Consider the following 24,518-nt stretch of genomic DNA (forward strand, 5'->3'; position numbering starts at 1 on the left):
TTAGCTAGCTGATAGTTCGGTGCTTTCTATCACAATTTGTCTGTAAGAGGATTAAAGAGCAAAAATGTCTACTTTATTTGATTAACCTAATATCTAATTAAAATGATACCTGAAACATAAGGATTATTAAAAGCTTGGTTCATGGTGAAAAAGATGATTTGAAAATGTACATTCCTATCATGCGGTAGAGCCGATCCTCTTTCACCTGATTTCCCTTGATACACCTTGTATCGGCGTAAAAATAACATCTGCCTAGGAATTCCTGTCTCACGTCTTTCCTGCCTAAGCACATTTCTGCCTCATGTCTTCATCTTCTCTGTGGCATTTGTACGTCAAGTGGCATTCATCCTAGTTGGCAATATGTGTATAAAATGCTATTCGCACTTAAGAATTAAAGAAAAATTTCTTTCAGATGATCCAGTGGCAATATTTGATTATCATAAGCCGGAACCCACCTCTATTTTGAAGATGATGCAAGACATCTTCTCGCAAAAAGAGACATCGAATATTTTTTTCACAAATGATCTGATGGTGCTTATAGATATCATTTTGCGGCAATTCACTGATCGTTGTCCCGGGGATAAGGTAAGCCAAACCAAACTCGATTTCAATGTATTTTGAAAAATAAACCGTAAGTCATTTTAGCATGGTAATCTTGAAACCAGATAAAACTTGTTTTGGATTTGACATTTGAAACTCTTATTTGACGCCAAGCTTTATTTAGAATTCAAAGTTATAAAATTTAAAATTTTTGACTGTCAGGCATTTTATCAAGTAATTGTCAACGTATTGAGGCTAAAATGTTGAAGAGAAGACACCCCTAAGCTAAGTTATACAAGAGAAGACATCCGATCAATTCAAGACTGTAAAACTATAATCGAACACTGTCTTCGCAGCGCAAAAAACCCCTTCATGTACCCTCCTTTTCGTTGACACGAATGCTTACTCCTCTTAGTTGAATCAGAAATGTCAATTCGATGCAAAAATTTTTGTTCTCCTACTATAAAAAAACTTAAAACGATGTTTATAGGTAACAGCCTTTTTTCAAAAAGTCCGTATAAAAAGAAGCTGTTTCAGATCAAGATGTTTCCAGGTTCGTTTCGACGCCGCCATGACTTCCATCAATCGATTTTCAGTGTCTTTTAATTAACTTTCTTCAAACCCATCACTAACAACTCGTTCCCAATTTTTCCCTAGGTTCGCACACAGTTTCTGTCGTTATTTTACGACATAATTACGAACTCGAACTATAGAGAGCATCGCCATCGCTGCAACGAATTCGGCGAATGTTTCACCAGCATTCTGGTTGATGAGGAAAGCGAAATCGAAGATGATAAGTATATAGTCAGGAATATTTGCTCGGAATTCAATACGCTGTTCCCTATTTTCATTTAGAATTTTTTAGTGTCTTTGCAAGATTTACGAGGCGTGTAATACAATACGCTCTTCTTCTCTAAAATGTTCCTCGAATTTGGAGCAAACGTAAACGCTTAAAAATGAGGCACCTAATGAACAAGCACAGCAAAGGATCTAAGCATGCCTTCATTTAAATTGGCTGACAATATGTCCCATTTCGTGAATTGCATGGGTTCTTACACAGTATACAAAGGGTTTAACAAAGTATACTATACAATACAAAAATACTTATGGGAGCTCCTACCCTTGTTGCCCCACCCACTCAGTGTTGCAATTTAAAATCACACATAACAAGCTGACATGGGTGGCGTAACTCAGACAATACTCTCAAAAGGGTGACATGTGGGAAACATTAAAAAATCATTGGAGAGCAAAGAATGCTGCAAGTTCATGCAAAGGGTTTGCTTGTAAGCGACCCAAAGGTATAAATAGTGGTATTGATATTAAGAAGCAATAATTGATGACGTTATATAGCCTGTCGGGCAATACTGAAGTCATATTCACAAACAATATCAAAGAAGTATTTTTTCGTAACAGGGATCAATTTCTTCGCGCGTATGTGTTGATTATGTGTATTTGGGAGGTATTATAATACGTCTATACTTTTTTACGATTTGCTAGGTTTTTTCATCTCTAGCCACGTTAGTTATTTAGCTTGTGCTTTTGGTTTTGCAATGGGAAATGTAGTAGTAAGGATTCCCAAATAGTTGAAGGTAAGTTAAGATATTTGTAGAGAATGGAAGTTGAATTTAAGTATTTTCATCAGATATGTGTCTATGAATGTTAATGAGTTACAATAACCCGTTTAATGCTTTAAACATGTCTTTGGCTAAATTTGTATGGTAAAAACTTGATCAGTTCAAATCTTGCCAAAAATGTTGGAAAACCCTCACAAAATTCTCACAGTTTTTCTAAGCTTTTAGTCAATGGGTTTTCTATTAATATGAGGTGTTTCACTTATGTTTGGCAAGGATTGTGAATGAGATGCAACGCTTGTTCGCGAGGCAAAAGAAATGGGTTTTATGTTTGACTGATGTTAATTTAGTATTTTGTACAAGGCCTTGGCTGCTTTTACTGTATCGCGCCGCACCTACCGTATTTATTCGAATATAGGCCGCTGCTTCTAAAAGTTTTTGGCATATTTTGCTGTGGTTTATAATCAAGAGCGGCTTGCAAACGAGGACGGCTTACAAAAGAGGACGGCTTAAAAAGAGGACGTCTTACAAACGAGGGTGGCTAAGAATCGGGCAAATACGGTACCTCGGCAAGTGGCAGAACCTCATTAAGATTCAATGTTCAAAATATTTTGTGCATAATTTAAAATATACGTTTTGCATATTGACCGAAAGCTGGTGCTGAAGCAGTAATGGCCGATTTTATATGTTCTTTACGTATTTGTATATTTTCACAGGTAGTTAATATAACGTAGGCTGTTACACTATTAGCAATATGACCTTTTCTCGTGGAGTAAAATAAGTTAACATAGCTTACATTGCACTCTTTCTTTAAAATCCAAAAGTTAGTTTATTTAAGTAATCGTTATACACTTGTGCCTTATAGTTGCTTTTTGGTGCCAATTTTCTTTCAAGCAGGACTCCAGATTTCAATTTTATGGAAATCCATGACAAAACCGGAGAGTTTCTTACTAGTCAGTAATGTCTAAGGGTCAGAAATGTAAATGGTCAAACGCTGCTAAAATAGTTGAAAATATCAAGTCAATAGTAAAATTGAGCACTAGAAGTGATGGGTCATTAGCAATGGCAATATTAAGGATGGAACTTCGTACAAATTGTTTGGAAGCTGCAGTGGGAGTTACCAAAAAATGGTAGGAAAATAAAAGCAGCTCTGCTAAAGAAAAATTTCATTGCGTCTTTTTGTTGTTCAGACTAAAGCAAACTAGAGCAATTGTATTAACTCAGGCATTTCTCATGATATGCTATTTTCGAGTAGGATATTCATTTTCTTTTGCATCATGATCACATGTCAGGATAATAAAATGTATGCATATATAATCAGAAGTTTGCTTTTATAAGCCATAAACGGTATTTTTTCGTATTCTGTCTTCTTTTCTTGTTGCGCTGTGTCACACGTTATTATCGGGCGATGTTATCTTTGGCTTGCCAGGCCAGCCAGGATTCGAATATTTACCTGGTTTGATAAAGGTGGAAAGCAAAGGGTGATGGTCCGAGAAAATTATGGTGGCCCATGCAAAATTAGAGGCTCGTCCCGGCAATAATTTTTACCAACCATTCTCATTGAAACTAAACATCAACTATTTCAACAGATTCAGGAAAATTAAATAGAAAATCGCTTCTTGCCGTTACCTTGCCGTGTATTGCAAATTATTTGTTCGTTTTATTAGATGCCCGCGCTCTACAAGCACCACTCAATTTTCCCGCGGTTCAGCCCAGACCCCTAGAAAATCAATAATGACGCCATCTCTTCAACACGAGGGTGAAAGAAATTTTTTGTTTACCTGGCCAATTATTTAATTTAAAGCAAAAGAGAGTTTCAACTCATAATATCCACAGACCGTTAGCTTGAATACCAATTGAAATTAAATGACCGGTAAGTTACTATGTTTTTTAACTTCTGCTTGCCAAAATTTTTCTTAAACAAAGTCATGTAAAATGGTCAAATTGGAGTGCACCTTTTCTTATTTAAGCCTGTTTCGACAATACCTTCAAGTTTTGATAACCTTCTTCAGAAAAACTTTGAAAACCAAGGGAGTTTGGTATGGTATATTCAATTCTTTGTTTTCCTTGGCCTTAACCTTAATAACATTAGCAGACCTTAGGAATAGACTTCCATGTTTCTGGGCTATAGTGACCGGTTTGTGGGCTACAGTAAGCTATAGTGACCCCATGGTTCAAAAGACCGACCATAAATAACATGTGCCTATTCAATAACATCATTCTTAAGATTTAGGGAATTCTCTCCAACCCTTCTACGAAAATAAGCTGGGCACTGTTCAGTAAGAAAATAAGTAGCAATAATTCAGCAAGTTAATCTGGCTGTAACACTCATTTCAAATAGAATTTATTTAGGAAATGATGCAAGAAATTAAACAACAGTAGCCTTCTACTTCTAGCACATCTTTATACATATACATTGTGGTAGATTTGCAACTTCAGTAAAAATGAATATACATGTTTTCCTGTTATCTCTTAGCAACGTTTAGAGTCTATATTAAGTTGCTGAAATGATTTAAATAACTTTTGAACTAAAAATCTGTTCATAGGCAGGTTTTCAGGGTATAACCTTGTTTTAGGCTTTGTTATCACTTTAGAATATGCTGGCATTATTTGTCATGGTATGGGCAGTTTGATTATTTCAAGGCAAGTTGTAGATTGATGAGGTACGTTGGCAGATTGATGGGGTAAAAAGAAAAAATACTACGGTGGGTGTTTCCACATCAGCTTTGATTATGACTATATATCATTTCCATGGGCTTTGACAAACTTCACATTAAAATTGAATTGTTTTATTCAATCTGGTTTTTATCTAAAAATCTGCTTTCTTCAGACGTTGTGAAAAAAGGATACCCCAATTTTTTAGCTTTGAATTTCAAGGCTACTAGGTAGTTTAAAAGCACATGGCAAAAAAATGAAAGTATACAACTTTATTGGAAGGAAATGAGGTTACTGGAGGATGATCTATGAAATCAAATCTATTGCCACACTCAGCACGAAAAATACATTTACATATTAAATACAATAAATTTTTCTAAGACTGTTGCATACAATTCTATTGCATAATTAGGTGATGCTAACAACATGAACAGATGTTTCAGTGATCTGGATCTGAAAAGTATCTATCTACCCAGTATCTTCTGAAGAACATTTGCACCCGATTGGATTTCCAGATTCCCATCAGAAATAGAAACAAGACGTACAAAAATAGAATGGATGCTACTGGGTACTTCCTGATTACCCACCATCCTCCTTTTCTTCTAGAAGACAAAATGATTATGGGGGTCACAACTTTGTTCTTATTATTTAGATTAATAAATGCAGAGCTGTCTGAATCATGCAGTGTTATCAGAATTTTAAAAACAACGTGATATAGATTTAAAAAACTGCAAAATATATGAAAACTGTAAATCAAAACAATTTGCTAAAAAATAAGTCTAGGTCTGATAATATTTTGGCTGAGATCAAAGTTTAAGAAACTAGGCTGAAGCAAGGCATATTTTAAAATACCTATGAAATTTTCCCAAATAACAAGGTTGAAGCTACTTAATATATTAGCAGTGAAGTCCAACAGAATTTACACAACCTGATAAACAAATTCTAAAAGCAAAAAAGTTATTTCTAATGGAACATTCTGCAAAAGAGCTAACAGACTTATCAAATAAATAAGTACTAGGGAATATTGCAAACGAAAAATAACATTTAAGACACATATACATTAAGCCTCATTTGCACAATGTTGACAAAATACCTTTGTTTAGAAACTCTTTTTGAAAATACCAAGACATATTTCAGCCTTAATAAATCACTGCTTGTTACAACAAAATACTTTTCTGGCACATCACCAGCTTGAGTGTCCTTTGCTCGTGATCTTGATTGATTTCCATTCTTTACCTTGCATTTTACCAGCGGATGATCAACAATTTCACAAACCGCTATACAGCTCATCTGATGGCCGAAACTTGAATGTTTCCATATATCACCAGTTTTTGAATAGGGCAATGTAACAGCAACATCCTCACTCAAGTAAACTCCTTCTCCAAAGAGAGCATTCTTTATAAAAAGAAAAATATTACTGAATGTTTGAAAAGGCTCTGCATTGCTTGTGCAAAGAAAAAGGTTATCAAACAGATTAAATTCCCTTGAACAGATCTGATGCCAAAGAAATGGATTTAATGTGGGATTAGATATCAGTTGAAATCATACCAGTAATGGTTTCCTCTTAAATGGACACTAAAGTGGAATATCTTAAAAACCAGAAAACCATAAATGGGTTGAAAAAGCATGGCACAATTACTCAATTATTAAAAATCAAAACATATCATTTACTTGAATGACATGAGTTAATGCAAATTGGTTTTTATAAAGGTATTGTGAAATTAAGCTTGAGAATTGCAAAAACTAACCTTGGTCATATGAACTTGTAGTCCATTATGAAGAATGGAATAGAAGTTATCAAGCCTACTGCCATGATATCCAAATTTGATATTATAACTTTGACCATATTCATCAAACTTTCTGCTGCTGTATGAATTCAGGTATTTTATTTCAAACATATAATCAGGCTTGATGGAAAAGCTTGACTTTCCAGTCTTCTGCTCCAATTCCTTGAACTAAATGACAAGATAATCATTATAAATAACCACTGTAAAAAATACTCTTTTCTTCAACCAAGATTAGTGTCAACTAAAGCTGGAATTGTCTCAAATCTCTGTTTTGGACCTTAAACTATAAATTTGTAATTCTAAGACATGCACAAGAGATGTCATTTAGCCATTTGGTAATTATGGAACATAATGCTCTAAATGTATTTGATAACCAAATGGTTAGAAGTCAGAACTAACTAAATTTAGATGGTTTCTGCAGTTACAGGTGGTTTTTACTTTAATAAATTTATATAATAATGTTTACCAAATCCTCTTTGCAACTCTCCACTGCATATGACCTTTCTGATATGATCCAATGAAGAAGGGTTACTGCTTCTCTTGACAACCTTGATGGGTGACTGATAAATTCTTGAACTGAAGGTAATTGACTAAATACATCTTCCTGTAAAAAGTGTAAAGAAAAATGCTCTTTATTAGTTTTGATTTTTTTAGAAGAACACCCCAATTGTGTTAGCTAAAGCCATATCAATGGCAGGAAGAGCAAGACATTTTCAACTGCATGTTTATTAAACTTACTTCATTGAATTTTGTTAAGTGTGCATCATGTAATTATGTTAAGTAAGCAAAGCTACAATTACAAAAAAGTTATCTGTTATGACAATAGTTGAAACCCTCCAGCTTACCACATTGTGAATGTTTTTTGTTCCATCATTTTCCGTGAACGCTGGAGGGAACGGCAACAAACATGAGTTTTTCCTGTAGCTTAACAACGCAGCAGAAAACATTGCAATTTTAAATTCCGCGGCTGAACGATCTTCTTTTATTTTATTAATAGTCTCTTCGTAAATTTCTTGTAGTGCTGCTTCCATTTTGTCCCAAAAAATAATGTGGGCCTTTTAATTACCACCTGTTTTTAATTACCACCTATGTAGTTAGTTGGTCTATCCAAAGCTTCCTCCGCCGAACGATCCTTTCATTTCGAGATCGTAAAGGCTGCAGGTACAAACTCTATGGTGAACTGAAGGTTTCTATATAAGCCATCGTAGATTCTAATTAAGACACCTTTAAACCAGGAGCAAAGCAAAAATTGTTTCGAAACTTCTTTCTAGGATTTTACTTCGGTTGTTGTTGGTTTGCTTGTGTTTGTCGTTCTCAGTTTCGCGTGGCCTCGTTTGAAATTCCTGTTATCCATGGCTACATATTAGGGGCTACATAATAGGGGCTACATGGTTGGATACGAAATTAATCTTGTGGCATGTACAGGGGCGAACTGGCTAATTTTTTTGGCCCGGGCAAATTTTGATCAAACCGGCCCACAAAAATAGCAAATAAGAAACTCCTCGGAAAATGCAAGTAAATGTTAGTCTGTAAGGAAAACAAGTTTTTAAATTCAGTAATTGTGTGCATGGATGAATGCTGGTTAACAGAACATGTTGAATAAGTCATTTGCTGACTAAATAGTAAATAAACAAAAATTTTAACTCATTGGTTTGACTTTCTTTCTAAATACAGTAACTTATATGTTGATAATGTGATCGTTCTAGATGTCATCTAACAGGTGTTTTTCTAAGAACTCCAGGTTTGGCTGCAAAAAATTACCACGTAATCTGTTCTTTATATATTTAAAGTGGAAAAGCTTCTATCACACTCAACTTGTGACAAATAATTTTTTAATCCTCCGGAAAACCACAATGATTTTCAGCAGCCCAAAAATATCGATTTGTCAATTTCTAACCCCAAAAAGAAAACATGGGCACCCCTGTTGATATTTTATCGTGTAGCACCATTATCGTGTAGTACCTGTTGGGCTGGGTGCCATTTGACTTATGATAGTATATGCCTAATAAATTTACCATAACTTGTATGAGTTTATTGAAAGGAGCAAAAGCAAGACCCTGCTGTTTTTTGTGACGTTTGTGGCTTTTGCTTGATAAAAAAAGCTTTGTATCGTAGCTGAATCCTTTTTTAAGTCTCACAGCTTTTCCTCACGAAATTTCTGTGCACCACCTTTGGTTGAAGTCTTCTTGCTCTTTCCTTGTTCTACGCATGTCCTCTTCATTACTTCACATTACAGAGCAAATCGCTTAGTGAACTCTAATTTTTGGACTTTTAAATTTATTACATTTAGCAATAGCTTGTGCTTAGGGAAAAACATGACCAGCTTCAAGCAACAGCTAAGTAAAAAGACATCGGGGCAGGTTAAAATCTCAAGCCTCAGCAAAACGACTGGACATTTTCACTGAACATGGACTGGACAAATGTCCAGCGTAAATGTTGCGTCGTTTTGCCACCTTGTCCAGTGTTGTTCAGCGATGTTGAATGTTGTTCAGTCGATTTTGAAGGCAGCCAAAAATGTTCAGTGCACAGGATTAAATTTCTTTTGCTCACTGATGTTGTACAGAAATTGTTCAGTCGTTTTGCCACTCTACTGAACATTGTCCAGTTCGCGCACGCGCAATCGATTAATGGTTTGGATTTGGCGTCAATTTATTTCCCATATTCAAATCTTCAACAAACTTTCCTAGTCAACACCGCGAACGAAATGGAAACAACGTGAAAATTCAATTCGACCAATAGCAGAAAAAGGCATTTAATTAGTAACGATGAATCTTCTGATCAGATAACCTTTAGTTGCGATAAGGAAAGCGATGTCAGAGAGCACGAGGACGGTGATTTTGATGAACCTAGCAGTCCTAGCCACTTTTCAATAATACACTCTAATTCATACGATAACACGGTTAGGGCCATGAAAAGTGTATTTTCAAAGGTAAAGAGATGTCCTGTTGCAGTTTTTCCACCCGCATTCTTCAACAGGGAAAAATTTCACTGGACAATGTTCAGTCGTTTTGCCATAACCAATATTTTCTGGATGTCCATACTCTGAACAATGAGCAATGTCTAGTGTGTGACCAGTGCAAATGTCCAGTCGTTTTGCCGGCGCTTTATGTATCGCATTGAAACAGGGATGTTACAGTATAATATGTCGCCAAAAAGGAAATACCGTCAAGAGAAAATATAACAAAATGTCAATAACATGTTCCCTGAAGAAGTGTGTATATTCATTCTTTCCCACAAAGTCTCTGAAAATTTAAGGCAAACAGATTAACGCATGGGTGTACTTTTTTGCCTCGTATTCACTTTTTAAGCTAATTTATTTTTTTGCACTTTTATCAACCGGCCCTTAAACCGACCGGCCCTTAAACCGACCGGCCCTTCGGGCGATCGCCCGAATAGCCCGACCAGCCAGTCCGCCCCTGGGCATGTATCCTGTCTGGAAGCCCTTTTTCCATTTTTCGTGCTATGCAGAGACGCTTGAACGACCAAAGGGCAAGGGGGGCAGGTTTCAGTAAAAGAGCATTTGAAAAAACTTCCAGTTCTACCAAATTTTTTTGTAATTGTCTTATTTTTTTGATTTTTTGTAGGCGTCTTTTAAATGGACTTATGTCATAATAATTCTTTTACAGGTTTTGAGAAATATCGTCATGAATAAGACACTGACTACAGTCAGGATTTTGTATGAATCTCTCTAAAAATTACAAAAATTTGTTCGAGATCGTTTATGAAAATGACACTTTTGAGATGGGCACGTTTATGAAAAGGGCACTTTGGCCCCCTTGTCATAACGCGGCTCCCCCTGCCTCCCGCTCCCCCTTCTCCGGCGTCCCTGCGGCTATGGAAGCGATTTCTTGAAACAGGAGGCATGCATGGAACCTTTTCTACAATCGTTGATTAGATTAGAACAAGGGTCATTTGCTCCCAAAAAGATAACCTGCACTTACTGCCTGCACAGCAGATAAATTGCTTTTTGATACACAAATCTCTCTTAAGAGTTTGGGAAAGAGAAAGAGATCATAAAAAGAGGAAAGATAGAGAGACTTGGAACAGGTTCACAATGTAGGTAAAATTGATATGATTTTATGATGAAAGTATGAAAAGCCTACAGAGAAAAAATTGCAAGGATACCCGTTCGTCGAAAATGCTCTTTTCTATAATTTTAGAAGAGTCAAAGCCTAGTGAAATTTCTTTATATCTTAAAGTTTTCGGTGCATCATTAAGCTCTATGAAATGTTTTTCCTTTACAATACATTTTGCTCGTACTTTCCTTATTCAGAACGCCAAACTGAGATTAATTTTACAACTATTGTGCATGTGAAATCTCCTGTTTTTCTCTAATTGCTTCCATTCTACGAATAAGTAGCCTTGCTTGCAATAAATACCATGTTTCTAGTTCACAAACGTGAGTACTCTTGAAGGGAGGAAACAAACTAGGGCCATGAATACCAAATCATTCATATGCTAAATCTGAGTGAAGGAGAAGGGGTGAACGGACACCCCTTGCCTTTGCTGCCATGATGTCAAAAAGTCTGTTTGAAGTAGGTTTTAGTCGGTGAATCAGTATGTATTCATGCGCATCTCTCCTCGTCTCTGTCTCTCTCACTTTTTACTTATGCTCTCTACGTAGGCAAAAGATGTCAATGGACGAAGAAAGACACAGACATCTACAGTTCTCAAAGGAAGAGACATTCACAAAAAGGTATTTGAAGGTATAAGACGTTCATGAAAATTTTAGGAAGCAAAACCAGTTTCAGGAGATCTGTATCATTGAATCTGGGAGGAATAGGGAGACATGCATAACTTGTGAAAAGTGTCTTTGAAGTCAAAGTGAAAGGCGCTATTTGGTAATCAAAAAAACGTTCCGTTAAAAGCTGCTTTCCTATCATTATTGATATTTGACAAAACGAGCTCTGATCAACTATTGGTCACTTTTTTCAAGGCTGTTATTGGGCTACAAATGGCGTGGCAAGGTCATTGATTGTCTCGGCTTAGTGCTCCTGAATTGATGCAGACCTTGATACTTTAAATTCTTATGACGTACCATTCTATGCACGCAAATTATTTGCGTCATTCGCCAAAATATTGTTTTTCTCATCTGTCTTTATTATAGTTTTTCCTGTTTTTGGAAACTTCTATCAGACATTTCAAGGCATGCATGCTCAAAGTAGTAGGGGAAGCTGGCTAAAAAGAAATATAAAACATGGAGACAGTAATAAGATGCTAATTAGAACCAATGATTTTGTAGAACGAGATGAAATCTATGCTAGTTTTGCATTCAGACCATTACACAATCGTGTTTATTACATAAACCGCAACATTATACAAACAAAGATCAGTTAATTTATACAAATTACTGGTTACAAAATTATCTTCAGTTTTAACAGTCTTAGAAGCCTAAATCAATGTACTGTACAATACATTTCAATATATTAAATTTATTAGCTATTTCTTTGAACAACAGGGAACAGCATTTTCAAGTAAATTTTCTGAGGTAACCCGATTCATCAATGAATCGCCGTTTTCGCCTAAGACATGCAATGTTATACTAGTGGAAACCAAATCTTAGCCAGTCATCTCTAAAATTCTTTACCTCGTTGGATAGTTTAATTTCAAAATTGTGGATTCAACGGGAAAATATTAAGGCCAAGGCAGCAAGCATATTTTTAGAAACTTTTCAATTATTTCTTCGCAACTTGGAGAATAAAGTAAGTAAAAACTTTCTTTGTCAATTTTAAGTGATATATTATATGTATAATTCAAAAAGTTGACGATTTTGAATCGAAATTTGAAAATTAAGCTATTCTGAAAAAGAATTACTACAATTCCTGGTTTCTACTCGTATCAGCATATGTTTTGATTTTGGCGATGAATTGACAAGCGACTGTGAAGCAGCATCCCCTGTCTGCGAAGGCCCGTTAAGTTGCGGCGAGGCGCACGTGTGTTCGGGCGAGCTATTCTCAGATTTAACGTCTATTTGAATCGGCAGCTTGTTCTGCCGCGAAACTTCTGCAGCATTTTCCTCTTCTAATTTCTCATTGCTCTTATCATCAGTACACGAGTCTGAAAAAGTCTTCATTTCTAACGACATATTTTCTCTTTCCTCTTCAACTTTCCGCTTCCGTCGTTTCCAACGTTTATATATTTTCTGTATTGTTATGGCAGCATTGATTTCTTGTATCCTCTGAGCTGTTGAACTCAACGTGGGGTCCTTAGCCCTTATTGGAAATGCTGATAACAGTTTGCTCTCAATTGTGTTTGAAATATATTTGAGTGTCTCCTCGTCTGTCTCTTCTATATGCCCGACGACAGTGTGCTTAAGAGCCGCAAGCAAAACGTCCGCGCAGTGGATTTTGTCGTTGTCTCGAATTGGAATTGCTAGCTTCAAACACGCGGTCTCGTTAGGTTTAGATATTTGCAACGGAGGGTCCAGCTCGTCTAAGAAATCTGATAAACGCGAGTATTCAATGTACTGTGTCGCATGGGGATCGTACTTCTGCCAGTGACTGTAAAACATTTGAATATCGTCATCAGTGACACCGATTTCTTCGTCCTCTGTTGCCTGGTTAAAATTCTCAAGAATCACAGCTATATACATGTTAACAATAACCATAAATGTAACTAGAATAAACGTGACCATGTACAACACGGCTAACCAGGGTTGACCACAGTTACCATTTGGTAAACCACGGTATGTTGGGTCACAATTTGGTGGCTGGATCATCAGCGAATCTAGTATTTCATTCCACCCTGCGGATGTTGAAAGACGAAACAACACTAGCATACTTTGGCCAAACGTCTCAAAATTGACCACCTCATCGATAGCTCCTGTTTTCTTCACGTGACCGAATGACGTCATCCCGATAATAGCATATATAAACAAGGTAAGGAAAAGCAAAGTGCCGATGTTGAACAAAGCAGGCAGCGATATGACCAGTGCGACCAGCTGCCTCCGTATGCCTTTTGCTGCTTTGAAATACCTCAATAAGCGCCCGATTCTCAACACACGCATCACACGAAGAACATTTGGGGTGACCATCAAGTTTACATTCAAGAACTCCAGGACGATTCCTAGAAGTAGAAATAGATGGAAATTTTGTTAAGGCAACGTTGAATGAATTAGAAAAGGTTCAGGTAGTATTCAGTTAGTCTGTTAATCAATTGAAAGTCATGCGGCTTTTGAAAAAATGTTGTCAGGTTTGTTGGCAACTAAAGACTCGTTGCTAGCAATGAACCATTGCGCTACGCAAGAATCCCATAATGCATTTTTAGACAGTCTGAAATCAATTCTGGTTAATCCGTAGAAGTTTATTGCTATTGTTTGGGTCGTTGCCTGGACACTGCCACGCTCGCAAAGGCTCATTGTTAGCAATGAGTCTTTAAGGACAAAGCTTAGCAGAAAGTACAATGTGCTTTTAGAGTCGAAGTCAAAAATAATTGGAAATAGTGTGGAAGATATTGCAATGTAACTAAGCTACTTTGATTGAAGAAAAAATTAAATGAAAATGTCGTCAATGTGAATGGTCTTAGCGATTTGCAAAACGCTTCGAACACATTGCCAGCTGCCTGCTTTACTCTGCAATACAGTAAATCCCCGCATATAAGAACCTACAAAAATAAGAACCTAGAGGCTGTTTTTCCTAAATTATGCACCTTGTAATTAAGAACCTGTTACAGTGTGACAAAATATAATAGGTTCTTTTCCCAAGGTCAAAAAATAGAGTTTTCAATGGTCCTTTTTTACTCCCAGATTTTTTATATATCTTTATCTTTGTAATGTTGCATAAATAACATTGCCAAAAGGAAAAAACAGGGTTGAATGCATCCTTTGATAATGAATCCTAAAATTTGAAATAAGGGATCCTTCGAATAAGAACCTTCAAACCCTGAAATTAATCCAAGTACCTTGCCAATAAGAACCTACTTCAGCCTGAACCTCAAAAAAGTAGGTTCTTATATGCGGGGATTTACTGTCATCCTCTTCAATGCTTAAAGTAATATTAGAAAAAATGAGCTAACCTGCAATCGATAGCACTAAAACAATGAAATCGAACACATTCCAAGCACTACGGAAATACTGAGCCTGCAGTGCCAAGATCTTGAGGACGGCTTCCAGGACAAATAGTACCGTAAATCCAATGTTGCAGTATCGTTTTAAGTGTTAAGGTGCTGTAATACTAAGACAATAAAATCAAAGATTCAAGTAAACCTTTGAACTTTCCTTTACTTGCTTTCATCTTTTTCAGATATTGATGTTGATTTATTACTCTATATATTTCGATTTATTTTTGTTGTTGTTTATTTGATTACAAAATCGTTTTCAGATCGTTGACGAAACAATGCGAATGCCTATTAAACTTAGACGTTAAAGTTTTGATGGTATGCTAAACTCATTTTCGACGTATATCTCAAAGAGTACATGGATTAAGCCTATTCAAAAAATGGCACTGACTTTAATTAAATTATGTTCAAGTTCAACATTGGTTATACGAGCAAACATAATGTTATATATACTTATAAAGAATAAAAAAAAGGGGAAGACAAAAAAGGATATTGAGTGCAGTTGTGATGGAGTCAGGTTGCTCATCGTGACTGATCATCATCAGGAACATGTTCAGGAGTATAAGCACCATAATGAATGTCTCGAATTTCACGCTTTGAATGAAATCAAACAGATTTGCCTGCCATTGGACCTGAATGGAAAAGACAGCGAAAACAATAGCTAGATTATTCAATTTGAAAAGTAAGGTTGTTAGTTCGTATCAGAGTACGAATCATTCTAAGAATGGAAGATGCAAAGTCATGAGTCATGCTGCTATGAACGTAAATGGCCTAATGGCCTCTGAGAATTCTAAGGTCAAAGGGGTGCCCAAAGAAACAAATGGTTATTCAAAACAGAACGTGTAAGAAATGTATCAAGTAGAAACATGATGCATTTAGAATACATGAAGCATGGTTCATTAAATCGTTGCTGCTTGAAATTCATCGGTTGAAAGGTGGATTTTGCAAAATGCAACAAGCACTTTTCTGTGTAAAAAATTTCTCGTGTTCTGTACATTGGACCATAAACAACTAGCCATTGTCATTGCCTGTATTTCACTAGAAAGATTATTGGCAAGAGAGTAAACACGCATACCTCTGGCCTATAGAGACTTTTCTTAGGTTTCTTGTTGACTGCTTTCCTTAGAGTGTTAAACCAAGTTCTCTGGTTGCTTGTGAGGAAGATGCTAAAATCTCCACCATCGTCATACTGGTATATGAACAAAGTTTATTTGAAAATAACAGTAATTAGAACAAAGAACAATTATGTTAGGACATGGACAGATTTTAAGTAGGCGCATTCATACCTGGGGATTCGCCTTGATTTCATTTAACAGCATCAAAACATTATTGCATAAAATATTGCATTGTAACTATAATCTAATTGTTTTGCTTGCATGGAAAGGCAAAAGGCAGCATCTTCTTTCTTTTTGGAAAAATCGTTTTCGTTTAAAAAATATGCGGTGTTTGCAAAATAATAACAATTTATTTAACAAATACTCACCCTTTTCTTCATTCTGTAGAAATTGTCGATTATAACACTAATGAAGAGATTAAGCACAAAGAACGACCCAATTATGATGAAAATCACAAAGTAGAAGTAGGCGTAGAAGTTCGCTTCGAATTTTGGTTGCTTGTCGATCTGCAAAAAAGTTATCTGAGATTGTTTTCTGTTTACAGTTAATACAAAGATCAACATAACAAACAGCCTTCAAAAAATATTCTTTTTTAAGATCAGTTTATTGAATGATCAGTTAATACTGAAGGTATTAACATCTTTTTTATGCTTTGCATTTGCCGGCATGTTGAATATATTAGTAACCATGGGCCAGATCTACCTTTTTAAGTCCTTATTGTGGAGCGCCTTTGTGGGTCTGCCCATAGACAGAGTTAGGTACTTGGTACGGATGACCCCTCCCCCTTTGGAATCAGACACCAATCACAGAATTTTGTGACCAAGTACAACATATATCGACCAAAAGGGGAACGACAGTGGCCATAAAAATCTAATAAGTGAGTTTCCTGCTGAGGAAACAGTTATTTCGATAAAAAGCAATGCTAAGGACTTGCCCGGTAACGTTGTTTCTAAAGTTGCCTTCTGGCAGCTCAGGATAAGGTGGGTAACTTTGATTTAACTCAGTAGGGAAAATCAATCATTTTGAAATATACTCATACCCCAACTGCATCGACAGCATCCCTCATCACCTCCATCCAACCTTCAAAGGTTGCCTAAAAAGAAGTAATATTATCCATAAAACATTGCAAGTTGAATCATTGCAAGATAATTTTTAGATAACAGATAAAAACATAAGCTAAACGAACTTTGATTAATACAACAGCCAGTCTCTGCACTGAATATAATGATTATTCGAGTCTGTGAAATGCATAAATTGGCAACATCAACAAAATGTTGAATTTTCATTTGGGAAAAAAGATGCACTTTAAGCATGGTTTATGGCGATTTTTCCCCTAAAGATATAGTTAGTGGATACATGATGTACGGATGTATAAAAAATTGACTTACCACTTGTAAAAGTGCTAGAAAGCCATTAAGTGCATTATCAAAATTTGCATTCGAATTCATCCAATAATGGTTCGCACTAATGCAAGAGTTTCGATCTTGAATGATTTTAGCTGATAAAATTAGGCCACTTTCATCGACACATTTGTAGAATTTTCCGCCAAAGAATTGGACTCCCATGATACTGAAAATCAACCAGAACATCGCACAGACCAACAAGACATTTCCAATATTGGGTATTGCTTGGAAAAGGCTGTTCACCACGATCTAGGGAATATAAAGAGCATTTGCTGGAACATAATAATTATTCACAGATTTCATTAAAAGCAGAAACTTTTTGCAATACAGTATTTTAAATTCAAGCTCTGCTTTGCTAAGTTTTTGCAAGTTTATAAAAAATTAAGATGATAGCTTTTAATACAGCCAGTTTTAGTTAAAGTGTTACACATAGGAAACATCTTTGATTATTAAGTATCATATTTGATACCCATTTAGGGTTTAATTGTACAAAAGTTTTTTTAGATATATAAATTTATCAAAAGTGCGAAGATTCAAAGACAGTCCCAGACTTTTGCATAACGAGAGGCGTCAGTCGGTAATGGCGAAGTTTCTTCCAATGTCTTAAAAGAACGGTATAAGGCTCACCTTTATTCCCTCCCACCTGGATATAGCTCGCAAGGGTCTAAGTGCTCGTAAAGTTCTGATAGAGCGAAATGCACTCAGGCTTCCTTTGCTGTTTGTGAAACTGCCGATAACAGCTGCGATTGAAATCTGTTAAGAACAAAAGCTGCCGTTAATCAAGAGATTTAGATTGATGGCTATATTTAACCATTAGATGTATTTACTCATTATTATAGCAAAATGCACGATGGTGTGATGGGCTGCATGCTACAGCAATACATTTAGAATACTACGCATGGATATTTACTAGGTTTCGTCTCTCTTATATAGAGTTTGCTACATATATCATTATGACTCACTGTGAAAACACTCATTTCTTGCTACGTTATTTCTACTGTCTTTCATTCTCAAAGTTGGTTGTCTCATTCTCATAAATTTTCTGTTGCGCCCGCATAGAGAGAATACGGTATAAGATACGTTCATTGAATTGTGTATTGCTTCAGAAAGGCCGTTGCGAGACTACATTATCTTTTGAAAATGTATAACGTAACAGTGCTCAAGACAGGGATACTCACAACAACGATGAAGAAATCCAGGCAATTCCAGGGATTTCTCAAGTATGAATACACCCCCCAGCCGATGATCTTCATGCAAAATTCTAAGAAAAACACCAAACAGAAGAAGATATTCAGCCCTTCCAGGAACGTCTCTAACGTCGGTTTGCTTGGAAGATGGATGTCTTCAAACACCTTGAAATCAAAAGATTGAATAAGCCCTTCTTAATCCAAAATTTCAATATGGCACTATAAAATCATAATACATAATACCAAAGTATTCGAGGCATCTGATATTACGTGCATTTTTGTGAAATTCTTTCACTCTAGCCATTTCAAAAAGCTCTATTACAGATGGTATTATGTACAAAACTTTGTCTTAGAAATCAAGTCATCTACATATACAAAATAGAGGATGAAAATCGTATTCGAGATGAAAAAGTATAACATAGCTGCAACATTGTTAAATGAAAACACCTGTAGTATTTGAACATTGTCTGCAATATTTGCAAATGAAATTAAAACTAAACATTGAATAGTTTGTTGCTTAACATGCAGTCATTCTTAACCTTTTCTTTTGCCGGGCACCTGTATTTTCGGCAGATTTTGCAGATTATGCGAAGATTTTTGAATTGCTAATGAGCACAAAATGCAGAGAATTGATAGAAATAGACCTTTGTCCTTCTGCTACATACTTCATAGTCTGTTGTTGTATTCCAATCAATGACATTTTAATTGTTTGGACTTTTAAATACGTTTGACTATATAATTTTGGCAGTCTTGGTAGTTACTTGGTCATTTTATTGTCCTCAGAAAGTGGTTGGACCTTATGACGGGCAATTGTTCTTAGGCCACAAAAATACACTCGTAACTTACAAGTACAGAGCTGCTGGCTATGATGAGCACAAGGATTCCGTTGTCAAACCATTTGTTTTCCACTATCTTTCTAAACACGATTCTGATCTTCAAGAATTCTTTTTCACGTTTGCCACAGCAGCCTGAATTCGACCACGGCAAGCTGGCAGCTAAGGAGCAACATGGGAAGCAAGGCTGAGGATCGTCAGCAGAGACAGTCTCTTTTTGGTTGTTATTTGAAGTGTCCTCTTTGATTGGCTGTAAAGTCTTGCTCTTCTCTTGGGCTATGGCTTGTGTGATTCTACGACGCTCATCGTCGTTATGGCGCACTGATGCCTTCTTTTTTGTTTTGTCAACTATTGCTGCGAACTAAGAAAATTTTATACTTAGGCAACTTGACGTTTTTGGGAAGTACAATGGTCTAAATTGATCTACCGAAAAATTAGCGGCCTGCATTCGAATGATGCATATGTTCCACAAGGCACTTAGTATAAACTCTAATAAAAAGACTAGAAAGATCTCAACTATCTGTATGTTCTTTGAGGTGGTCTCGTGCAATTTGACTGTTTAAGCTACTGTTGTTAATTCTTACCATTCCTATATCATCGCACAGTATAAAACATACGTGTTTCTTGGCAAATTACGCCTCTTCTCTCTCCTTCTATCTCTAGAAGATATACACGATGGCCTGACCAATATGTACGTTACACCGAAGAAATGTTATTGTACAACATTTGATAACAAGGACAGATGTGATTCTTACCCGTGGTCTTTTAGTTGGCTCTCCTTCTGAAAAAAAAAATTTGTTATAAGTTTCTTGCTCTAGCTAAGTTTATGCATTCAATTTATAATGTGCTGTTAATGATGATACCAAAGAGGAAAATAGAACTTTAATTGGAGTTCACCGAGGCTCCTCCAATTTTTATATCTTGGGTACGATTTTAGAAGCGATAAACTTTGCACTTTAGACCTTTTTTCTGAAGCGTGACGTAGAAAATTGTTCCTTTACTTCATCCTATAATTTGCTATCTAGCATATGCTTGAAAATCGCCATGCGTGTAAAAAAAGGTGGGTTATTCTCAGACCGGCAAGGTTGGCTCTTGTAACAATAATAGATATCTGGCAATTCTATCTTAATTTTGTTTCACATCTGCTAAACACAGTTGAGTAATATTTGAAGCACGTACACAGTCAAAATATAGAATCAAATCCAAACTAAACTGCCTAAGCAACTTAACATGTCTTTTACGTCATCACGTATAAAAAGCCAGGTATAAATGCATTAGTGGCCTTATTTACTCGCACTGTGGCTTGTAGTACCATTTTCCTTTATTGAATTATGGCTATAAGAGGCTTTCACTTTATTTATTAGCTACGAATTTAGACCAGTATATCCTATTAAAAGCCAACGATTATGCTGTTTAAGATATTTCATATGCTACCACAAAGTCAGTATCGTAAGTCTGCCAAACATGGATTTTATCCGACATTTTACCCAATAAGGTTATCACACTGAAGTATTAATGGTAAATTTATAATGTATAACGAGGCACGTAATGAGAGATTCTCGATATTTCGTTTTGCAAGACAAAACGTCGTACTTTTCACAGCAAGTTGATGACCAATCTTGGTTTTTCAGATAAAAAAATCAAAGGTTTTTGTCGCAAACAAATGTAATAAACTCTCCGAAAACGAAAAACGTCTTCTTTAATAATTCATGCCATTTCAATGTGAAGGAAATTTTTGAATTGCACTCTTTCTTAATGAAACATTTCCTCTTTCTAATAACCTTTAAAATGATTTCTTGATTTTTTCTGTACATGTTTTTCTTACTTCTATCATTTATGTTCGTTTAACTGGCTTTCTGAAAATTAGTCTGTTGCTGACAATTACAGTTGGCGGAGAAAGTAAAAAGTTAAGAACCATATAATTTATAGAAAGAACCAATGTAATTCATGACTGTCAAAAATTTTAACATAGGACTACTCAACTGGTTTTTTCTTCTTCACGTGATGACTACATTAATAGCATTACCGATTGGAGGAGGAGCTAAGTTACCATTCTAACCTGAACAGACAAACTATGATATCCGGTATGGTTTAGAAGGAGTTTCTTGTAAATATTCATGGAGTAAGCCACATTTTGGTGAAAATTTGCATGAATTATTCAAAATAATCGCACCCTCTAGTATTATCATGTATTGACTTCAATGTCTTAAGAAACAGATAAACATTTTCACACAGAAGTGGGACTTTTGTTTCATTTGAATAAACCAAAAGCATAATTTATTTAAACTTTCCTCAAGATTCATGCAAAGGTCTTTTACAAGGTCTGAAACATATGATAGCAACCTCGTAAGAACTATCAATCGAAAAATCTTTGGTTAACTGTTTATGCTTAGCAATGATTTTATTTTTGGAATGAAGTTTTAAGCGCATGTTGCTTATACCTAATTGTATATCAAGGATATCAGTTTTGCCCTTTTGCTGTAATTGATTCAGATAATAGAAGGTGAGGAGGGGTTAAGAAAAAGTGAAAAGGTTCAATTAAGCTATACCAATGTTTCTCACAAGCATTAGTTATCAGCTGCTCTTGGCAGTCAACGTGAGGGTTGAAAATGAGCACTCTAACTGCATAGAAATTGCTGACTGTCTGACATACCAATAATGTATTCAAACATACAAATGTAATGTATTCAAATGTAACTAGCATTTTACTCACCACTGGACTGTGGTGCCCTAGCTCCAAATTTTTTTAGTACACTCTGGAGTGTTAAGATCTTTTTGAGTCGTTTGATTTGATTACGTCGTTGCTTGTCTCTTCGTTTCAATTCCTGCTCAAAGGCCTCATCAGCAAGTGAACTCAAAAGCAATGCTAGAAACAGATTCAGCACCTAAAACAAACCAAACCATTCAGTTCATTTCGCCTATGATAACTAATATGCTTTTATGACGTCACAGATAAGATGTAACTTTCATGTATGAATGCCCTCCTGATATAGAAGGCGCTGCAGCGATCTTGCAATAATGGTAACCCCAAACCATAATGATAACAAACATGATTACTGCTTATGGGTTAAGTACTCTGCACATGACAACTGTCTTATGTTTTGCTGTGTTGTTATTGGATACAGAGCAGTCCTCCGAGGAAACCCCTTGATATTATCATCCGACATTTTATCAATGCGCTTTGCCAACGACCGTTTTCTTTTGCTGAAGAATAAGGAGACTGGATTGAAATATTTGGCACCATAATTATCATCATAACCTTTTTTACTGGCATTCAAAATGATCAAATTCACACGTGGAAATACAAATATATTACCAGAAAATTGCCAACGACCAAAGCTGGCATGAAAAATGCTATAGACCAAGTAGAAGTAGCTTTCATGCAATCATACAGTGGCTCAATCCACTCTCCACAGAGGATTCGAAACAACATCATGAAGGAGTGCGGAAAGTCGACGAAATTCCACCTCGGTGTCTAAGGGAGAGATGGATTTTGATTAATCAAAATGAAATAGGTATTCCGAAATGTGCATGCAAAATATTTACAAACTATGCAGCCGTGATCTGACTCAATATAAACTTGATTTCGTATATTGTTTGTGTTAGTTCCTTACCTTAGGATGGTTGTTAAAATTTATTTATTAAAAGAAATCATCAATATCAGGAAAAAACCTTACTTCATCTGGGTCTTAAAGCAGGCAATGATTAACATTTTGTGTCGTGTATTGCAAATTCGCATGAAAAATAAAGTGGATTGAAACGGGCCTACAATTAATCATATGCTCTCTTAGAACAAGCCTACAATTTTTGCATTTCATTAAAGTAATGAAGCTAATATTATCAAGAAAGCCAACCTTTCCACTTGGAAACTTGTTTGGTGTGTATTCTTCTCCAAAAAGCTGTATTCCCACAAGTGCAAACATGTAGATGATGATGGCCAATATCAGTGTCAAGTGTCCCATGGCATTAATACTGCGACCAATGGCACCAAGAAGGCTCCGCATTGTGGACCATGATTGAGCAAGCTTCAATACCCTTAGCTGGAAAAATATCCAGTTGTTAGAAAAGCCAAAAAATACAGTCAAAGACAACTTTCTACTTTGTAGTTTCTAAATGAAACGTTGTTAGCATTAAAATCGGTTTGAATATTGTAATTATTATGTTCTTATTAAAAATAAGTAGGGCTTAGAAGGAATCATTTTGTAAATTGTCACTATTGGGATAGTGAGAAAAGAAAAGACAAATAGCAGTCTCGCAGAAAAGAAATCCACACAAGAAGAGAAATTAGAATCAAAAGCATGCTGCTGGACAGCATAGGATAGATCCATACAAGCCTTGAAAATAGTGAAAATTAATATAAGAAATACGAGATTAAAACAGTTCAAGAAAAAGAAGAGGTTAAGAAGGAATAGAAGGAAAGGGAAAATGATGTCGATGAAGAAGAATGAAAATGGTTGAAGGAAGAAATTCAGAGAGAAAAAGAATATCGGAAAATTTAGAAGAAGTGGACAAGGAAAAATATTTTGGATAAAAAAGAAATAGAGAAAAAGGAGGATAAAAGCAAGAGGTAGGAAAAATTTGCTAAAGTAAGAAGTCCTTCAGCTGCTAATAATCTTAAAAGGATGCGGCACTTACCAATCGGAATGAACGAAGAATGCTTAGTGTACTGTTGTCTTTATTGGTAGCAGCCTCGACTAGAAGATCGATCATGCTTATTATGACAACGAGGCCATCGAATAAATTCCATCGACTTGAAAGGTACCTCCGTAATCCATATGCAATGATTTTTAAAATCATCTCAGTAAGAAAGACTGAAGTGAAAACCTGTAATTAGAACGATATACTTAATTATCCAAGTTATGGTCACTGACTTGATTTTTTCATTTTCAAAACATGGTTTGATAGGATAAGGAATAAATGGACAACCAACAAGTGCCTGATTATTTTAATGATTACCCACGCTGTTGTTGTATACAAATACTCTTACAGTATACTGTAGCTCCATGCGACGATCTGATAAGACCCAGATTAAGGTGGCTCACATTTCTGTATTGTTGTTCTAAAGATAAGTGGGTGGGCATGGCTTTAGGGTATGCTTAAAACCTTGACGCCACAAGCTATTGGAACATGGAGCGTTCCTTAAGCCAAAAGTCCGTCTGCTACTTCAGAGTGTTTTCATATTAAAACTTCAGCACATGGGATGCATAAGTTGCTTGAATTCTGTCATTATAATTTTGGCTCACGAAAAAAATAGCTAGTCCGTATGCAAGGATTTCGTTTAGAATCCCAAAGCTATTATAATTGATACTCGATCCAATGTGTAAGTTAGTAAAAGTTGGTAATGAATGTTGATTCATATTTTTTGTATGGTT

General features: G+C 35.9%; 3 protein-coding genes across 13 annotated transcripts in view; 1 reads left to right on the forward strand and 2 right to left on the reverse strand.

Annotated features, from left to right (window-relative positions):
• LOC135687650 (NCK-interacting protein with SH3 domain) overlaps positions 1-24,518 on the forward strand; it is an 82,386-nt gene that overhangs the window by 11,359 nt on the left and 46,509 nt on the right. For 2 of the 7 annotated variants that reach the window (XM_089114654.1, XM_089114652.1), the window contains exons 12-14: positions 413-585; positions 1,198-3,984; positions 11,178-11,249. In XM_089114654.1, coding sequence (XP_088970780.1) covers positions 413-585; positions 1,198-1,395 — 371 coding nt within the window. In that variant the 3' untranslated portion in view covers positions 1,396-3,984; positions 11,178-11,249. Of the gene's footprint in view, positions 1-412; positions 586-1,197; positions 3,985-10,543; positions 12,869-24,518 lie in introns of those variants that run through there. The other 5 variants (XM_089114656.1, XM_089114657.1, XM_089114653.1 and 2 more) reach the window with 5 other exon arrangements.
• LOC135687652 (protein mono-ADP-ribosyltransferase PARP16) lies at positions 4,422-7,873 on the reverse strand. The gene is made up of 5 exons (XM_065204261.2): positions 7,399-7,873; positions 7,020-7,157; positions 6,515-6,721; positions 5,860-6,161; positions 4,422-5,368 (listed from the first exon to the last, which is right to left on the reverse strand). The coding sequence occupies exons 1-5, from the start codon at positions 7,582-7,584 to the stop codon at positions 5,206-5,208; spliced, it is 996 nt and encodes a 331-aa protein (XP_065060333.1). The 5' UTR covers positions 7,585-7,873; the 3' UTR covers positions 4,422-5,205.
• LOC135687649 (sodium channel protein 1 brain) overlaps positions 11,769-24,518 on the reverse strand; it is a 45,659-nt gene continuing 32,909 nt past the window's right edge. For 4 of the 5 annotated variants that reach the window (XM_089114648.1, XM_089114650.1, XM_065204258.2 and 1 more), the window contains exons 11-25: positions 23,782-23,970; positions 23,001-23,186; positions 22,463-22,621; positions 21,860-22,031; positions 19,902-19,927; positions 19,160-19,507; positions 18,305-18,478; positions 17,754-17,879; positions 17,112-17,375; positions 16,763-16,816; positions 16,092-16,229; positions 15,684-15,797; positions 15,102-15,240; positions 14,567-14,698; positions 11,769-13,618 (exon numbers count right to left, since the gene is read on the reverse strand). In XM_089114648.1, the coding sequence (XP_088970774.1) occupies positions 12,348-13,618; positions 14,567-14,698; positions 15,102-15,240; positions 15,684-15,797; positions 16,092-16,229; positions 16,763-16,816; positions 17,112-17,375; positions 17,754-17,879; positions 18,305-18,478; positions 19,160-19,507; positions 19,902-19,927; positions 21,860-22,031; positions 22,463-22,621; positions 23,001-23,186; positions 23,782-23,970 (3,492 nt within the window). In that variant the 3' untranslated portion in view covers positions 11,769-12,347. The remainder of the gene's footprint in view (positions 13,619-14,566; positions 14,699-15,101; positions 15,241-15,683; positions 15,798-16,091; positions 16,230-16,762; positions 16,817-17,111; positions 17,376-17,753; positions 17,880-18,304; positions 18,479-19,159; positions 19,508-19,901; positions 19,928-21,859; positions 22,032-22,462; positions 22,622-23,000; positions 23,187-23,781; positions 23,971-24,518) is intronic. The other variant, XM_089114649.1, reaches the window with a different exon arrangement.

The sequence above is a fragment of the Rhopilema esculentum genome, chromosome 20 (assembly GCF_057945365.1).
Source record: "Rhopilema esculentum isolate cy_ngs chromosome 20, ASM5794536v1, whole genome shotgun sequence".
In the NCBI taxonomy this organism is placed as follows: Eukaryota; Metazoa; Cnidaria; class Scyphozoa; order Rhizostomeae; family Rhizostomatidae; genus Rhopilema; species Rhopilema esculentum.

Coding starts and splice junctions, on each gene's coding strand:
- LOC135687652 (XM_065204261.2), bottom strand. CDS start 7,584: ATGGAAGCAGCACTACAAGAAATTTACGAAGAGACTATTAATAAAATA. Junction 7,158..7,398: donor CAAAAAACATTCACAATGTG/GTAAGCTGGAGG, acceptor CACTTTTTACAG/GAAGATGTATTTAGTCAATT. Junction 5,369..5,859: donor AAAAGAGTTTCTAAACAAAG/GTATTTTGTCAA, acceptor TTTGTCTTCTAG/AAGAAAAGGAGGATGGTGGG.